The 5,462-nt window shown below is 64.2% G+C and overlaps 2 protein-coding genes across 2 annotated transcripts in view; both read right to left on the bottom strand.

Moving 5' to 3' along the window:
• The window catches only part of Abtb1 (ankyrin repeat and BTB domain containing 1), a 10,398-nt gene extending 10,147 nt beyond the window's left edge, over positions 1 to 251 (bottom strand). The window contains exon 1 of the mRNA XM_048786253.1: positions 247 to 251. Coding sequence (XP_048642210.1) covers positions 247 to 251 — 5 coding nt within the window. The remainder of the gene's footprint in view (positions 1 to 246) is intronic.
• A 1,169-nt stretch (positions 252 to 1,420) lies between these two features.
• The window catches only part of Podxl2 (podocalyxin like 2), a 10,083-nt gene continuing 6,041 nt past the window's right edge, over positions 1,421 to 5,462 (bottom strand). Inside the window, exons 4-7 of the mRNA XM_048786252.1 lie at positions 4,887 to 5,456; positions 3,585 to 3,659; positions 2,071 to 2,227; positions 1,421 to 1,632 (exon numbers count right to left, since the gene is read on the bottom strand). Coding sequence (XP_048642209.1) covers positions 1,436 to 1,632; positions 2,071 to 2,227; positions 3,585 to 3,659; positions 4,887 to 5,456 — 999 coding nt within the window. The 3' untranslated portion in view covers positions 1,421 to 1,435. The remainder of the gene's footprint in view (positions 1,633 to 2,070; positions 2,228 to 3,584; positions 3,660 to 4,886; positions 5,457 to 5,462) is intronic.

The raw sequence follows: 5,462 nt of genomic DNA, 5'->3' as shown, positions 1-5,462 counted from the left end.
ATGCCAATCTAGGGGGGGAGGGGCCGGGGTCCGCGGCTCAGGACCTGGGGGGGGGGGCCTGCTGGAGCTTGGGACTGGGCTGGGGACAGGCACCTGTGCTCGCTGGGGACTGGGGGGCTACAGGCTTCCACCTTGCAGCGGACGTGGGGGGATTCTGGTATGTTCTGGTCATTATGGGCCAGCCAGCTTCACGTCCCTGGGACAGTGCTGGGTGCTCTGGGTAGTTCCTGTTGGAGTGTCACTGACGACATGGTGACAAGCACGCAGCCGGTGGTCTATCCCAGGCCTGTCCTGTCTGCCAAGAGGCTGCTGTGCCCTGGGGCTGAGGCCCGAGGGCAGTGATGCCAGGTGGCTGTGTGGCAGGCCTGGGTGCACCGGGATTTTAATTCTTGCAGTTTCTGTGACCCATCTGCACGTTTTGGGGACTTTCGGTTAACAAGGGTCAGTTTGTCTTGCTAGAACCACCTGCCAGTGTCCTTGCTCAACTCGTGTGCTTACATCCTTGCAGAGACCCGGCATGTCATGGGGCCCAGTCCAGCTGCATCAGCGGCCATGAGGACAGAGTGCCCAGGGGGAGGGAGGCAGGTGCAGGAGGCCAAGGCCAGCTCAGGCCTCCACCGTCCCCACCACAGTGTTCCCGAGCCCAGGATCGCAGAACTGGGGAAGATCTCGATAGGCAAGAACTCCATAGGCAAGTGACCTCACTTCTCTGGGTGTGAGGTCACTTGCCTATGGAGTGTGTGTCACCCAGAGGGTGCCCTGTTTAATCCTGACAGCCTGGGGGGGGGGAGCACCGAGGACTAAGTGAGAGCACCCAGGTCTGGCCCCGAGTGAGCACTGTGTTTACCAAGATAAAACACCAGCACGGAAACAGGGTCCCCTTGCATGTGACAGATAAGGATGTGGCCCAGGGTCACGCGTTCGTATCTACTGTCACATATTGCAGAGCTCAAGAATGAAGGGGACTGACAACACGTCATTGGGTTCCACGAGAGGGGGCCAGGAATGCAGGGTCCTGCCCTTTGGGGAAGTAGGTAAGGAGACCGGGGACCTCGGCTTCCCCGGGCTGGTCCAGCAGCTGGGGACAGGCTGCTGTCTGTCCTTCCGCCCAGGTCTCCCCAGGAGGCCCCAGGCATTCAGCACCCAAGGTGGCAGTCCATGTCTGGCACCCCAGGTCCCCAGCGGGAGGAGCAATGGCGGCTGCCCATTTGGAGGTACTGGGCTGGTGGCTCCTGAGGCATACCCAGGCTTCCAGAACATTCTTGAGGTTTCTAGAACCTGTCACACTCCCTCCTCCAGGTGCTACGGGGGTCCTGCTGTTCCCTGTTTACCCCCCACCCCCTCTTCTCCAGGCCCTTCCCTGACTCCCCCTTTCCAGGACCCCAGGCCCCTTCCCCGGGGCCTGGTTGGGAAGGGCCCCCAGGCTCACGAGGCCTCACCCTGGCCAGACCCCGGTCTGTTTGGGCTTCCTTGACCCACGTGCTGTGGGGTCCCTCAGGGAAGCCAGCTGTCCCCAGAGCTTGAGGGACAGACGGGAGCAGCTCGGGGGTCCAAGTCCCTGTACCCTTACCTCCTCCAGGCTCCTACGGATGTCACCCAGCATGGAGAGGACATCTTGAGTAGGCACCACCCCTGGGAGGAGAAAGGCCCCCATCAGCACGGCCATGACCCCTGCGGCCCCTCTGGGGGTCCCTAGACCTAGACCCCCTCTGGGACCCATCAACCCCACTTTTGGGCTGTAATGACACCCAGATCCTCGGGGCGCATAGGCGCAAGCGCGCACCACCAGCACCTGCGGAAAGGGGCGCGCCCTCTCTGCGTCCTCGGCTCCCTGTCCGTCCAGCTGACCCGGTGGGTGACCAGGTAACAGGTGTGGCCGGACGTCACCTCTGCAGCCCCTCCCTCCCGCCACACCGTGGCGTCCCACCTGGGCTGGAACAACCAGCGTTTCCTTGCGCCCTGCCCCTGCGCCCTCCACCTTTGCCCCCGAACCCAAGCTTATCGGGTGGCCTGGAGCCTGCCACCAGGAGGTGTGCTGTCCTGGGGACCCAGGCCGCCCGCCGTCCTCACCCTGCTCGCCCACCAGCGCCATGAGGAGGTGCTGCTCCTTCTCGCTGGGCTTGCTCAGGGAGATGTGCCAGTCCCCGTGACGGCCGCTGCGGTGGCGGGGCAGCACCTCCTCCACCAGGGCCACCAGCTGGAGCCCTCGGTGGCGCCGAAACACCTCCTGCAAGGTCAGAGGCCCGGCTCAGGGAGGGACAGGCCCATGTCACCCTGCACTCCGTGGCCAAAGGCTGAGAAAGACCCTCGGGCTCCTCTGACCAGCTCTGGGGACCACGTGTGAGCTGGAGCCGGGCTGCGGGGTGGGACAGGAGGATGCTGTCCCTTCTGCTCTGGCCGCTCTAGGTGAGGAAGGGGTGGGGCCGCCTGTCTAGCCCCCAGTGCAGCTGGGAGAACAGGGGACAGGTGGCTGCTCCTCGTGTCTGGGGTCAGAGCACAATGGGGTCGGGCATGGGGTACAGAGAGGGCTGGGGACGGTAAGGACGCACATCAGTGCAGCCACTGGAGGAGTGGTGACAGGGCTCGTCGCCTGCCCAGCACAGCAGCAATGTGGCCCCCAGGATCTGGGGAGAGGTGGCCCGTCTCCCCTCTGCCACCGCGTGCTCTTAGCTGGTGTCCTCAAGAGACAGACGGCCCAGTGGCCCCTGGACCTGGGGACACGGCGGAGGTGCTGGAGGTCGGACTTCTGCCCACTGGGCGCTCTGCACAGCGGTCCGTGTCCTTGACCAGGCCCAGGCACGGTCACGCCATGTGAAATGAAAACAAGGGTCTGGTCCTAAAGAGGAACCCGGTGGCAGGGGCCCAGGCTGGGGCTGGAGGCCTCTTGGCACACAGATCACCAAGTCACATCGGGGAAGAGACCCTCCTTTGGTCCCGGGGCCACTAGGCCCTCCAGCTCCTCTTCTTCCTGGATGTGCAAAGTAGCTACACCCACGTTCCCAGCCTCTAAAGTCGGCCACCCCCCTCGGGCCGCTCAGCTCGCCCTTGGGTGCCCTGCCACAGACAGGTCAACCAGGGCTCCTGGGGAGGCAGAGCCACTCGGAGCCCCGGCCAGCCCTCGTCTCTAAGCCACCAAAGGTGACAGAAGTGCTGCCTTTCAAGAGTGGGACAACTCTGTTCTCAATATGGGTGCCCAGAGCCAATGGTAAGGAAGCCTTTGGGTGCAGTAGCTGTGATCCCAGTGACTCAGGAGGCTGAGGCAGGAGGTTCGCAAGTTGGAGGCCAGCCTCTACAACTTAGCAAGGCCTTGAGCAACTCAGCGAGACCCTGTCTCTAAATAAGATATAAAAAGGGGCTGGGGACGGGGCTCAGGGGTCGAGGGCCCCTAAATTCAAAAGGGAGAAAATGAAAGACCCCTTAGAAACCTTTAAATGCAAAAAGCATCCTGTCTCCTTCCCTCCCTCCCTCCCAGTCTGTTTTGTCCTTGTCTGGGGGGTTGTAACGTTGCCGGGGCTGATGGTCCTGGGGTCAGGCTGGCCCTGGGACCCCGCCGCGCTCTGCGCATGCGCTGGCCGGGCACTCACACAGTCCACGTTCTCGGTCATGTTCAGGATGATGTAGTTCTTCCCGGCCAGGTTGCTCCAATCCTTGCAGATGACCTGGACCAGGAGATGGAAAGAGGGTCGCCGCAGTCAGGAGGGGTCCCGGGGGACAGAGACCTGACACCCTGTGGGAAGCTGGAAGACGCCGGCCGCTGCGGGTCTGCGGAGCCAAGTGGGACGGGTGACCTCTACAAGGTGACAGGCCACTGGTTCTGCCCAGGAGCCACAAACCCAGGCTGAGGGCGCCTCAGAGAAAAGGGGGACTGTCCCTGGGGCCGGGCTGCGGGGCCCTGTTCAGAGACTGGGGGCACGTTGCCGGGGTACGTGGGTCACAGGCAGACCCTGTCCTGGTGTGGCTGTGACATGTCCCCAGAGCCCCCGTGGGAGGTGATGCAGGGAGGTGCAGAGGAGGAGTGAGGGGTGTGAGGGCTGAACCCCAGCACTGAATGGCTCCCTGGGGGTCCCTAGTGGGGTGTGGGGAGGAGGTGGCCCTGGGGCCATGGCTTGGGGTCTCTATTTGTCCCTGGAGAGTAGAGTCCCTGCTCCTTGGTCCCCATGGGAGCTGCTCCCTCCCCACACTCTTCCTCCATGATGTCCTGCCTCCCCTCGGCCCAGGAGTGGGGCCGCCGTCTGTGGACACCCTAAGCCCCACGTCCACTGTCCCCCTCTGCAGTTGTGCTAGTGGGATCTTAAGTCACAGCAGCAAAAAAGCTGCCTACAACAGACCCCTGCTGGGCGCAGTGGGGCCCACCTGTCATCCCAGTGGCTCAGGAGGCTGAGGCAGGAGGATCACAGTTAGAGGCCAGCCTCAGCCAAAGTGAGGCCCTAAGCAACTCAGGGAGACCCTGTCTCTAAATAAAATGCAAAACAGGGCTGGAGAGGGGCTCAGGGGTCCAGGGCACTGGGTTCAATCCCTGGTCCCCCCACCAAAAACCTGGCCCCTTCCTTCTCTTCTGGAAACTGTGGGTGTGTGTGGGGGGCCGGGGGTGGAGGGGCGCAGGCCAGCCACCTGCTGAGTTTCTCCGAGGAGCAACACCAGAGGCCACGGGCGCAGCAGTAGCCTCCTGAACGGTGGAACCAGGAGGGCCACCAAGCCTCTCCCAAGGTCTTTGCGCTCAAGGGTGGCAGATGTCCCAGGCTGGGCTGTGAGGAATGGCAACGTTCCCAGGCTTCCCTGGGGCTCTGGGGACAACCCCACCTGACACGCCCTGCCCCACTGCACCAGCCGGGGTGGCGGGAGGCCCAGCAGGGTGTGGCCGAGGTCCACCTGTGTGCATCCCTCACCTGTGTGGAGTCCCAGGGGGTCCTGGAGGGCGCTCCGGCCACCGGGCCCTCCTGCGGCTGCTGGCTGAGTGTGTCTGGCCCCAGGGTGGCAGGGGAAGGGGTCGGCTCCGTGTCTCGGGGGGCTGGTGGGAAAGAGGCTGAGGTCCTAGGGTCGAGGTGACCCTCGCCTGGGGCTCTGGTTGCAGGGGACGGAGCCAGGGGCGGCAGGTCCCCTGGCCGGCCAGCCAAGTCGGGGGCCCCCACTGTGGCCTCTTCACGGGCTCCTTGAGGGACCTTGAACTCTACCCCGAGTCCTGCTGCTGACAGCATGGTGGCCGTGTCCTCCTGGCTGGGCAAGTCCTGGTCCCCCAGGGTCACTGTGCTTGGGGTGACAGAGGGCGGTGACAGGCTGGGGTCCGCACTGCTCTCCACGTCCACGCCCGAGGACGCCTGGTCCCCAGAGTCCTCCTGCCGGGGTCTGGTGGCCCCCGGAGCCTGGCTGCTGCTGCCCCTGGGGGGAGAGTCTGGTGCCTGTGTGGTGGCCTTCGCCTGGGGTCCGGTCACAGGAAGCAGCTCCTCCTCCTCCTCCTCCTCCAC

This window comes from Marmota marmota, unplaced genomic scaffold (genome assembly GCF_001458135.2).
Source record: "Marmota marmota marmota unplaced genomic scaffold, marMar, whole genome shotgun sequence".
NCBI classification, from domain to species: Eukaryota; Metazoa; Chordata; class Mammalia; order Rodentia; family Sciuridae; genus Marmota; species Marmota marmota.
This window is presented reverse-complemented; position numbering and strand designations above follow the sequence as displayed.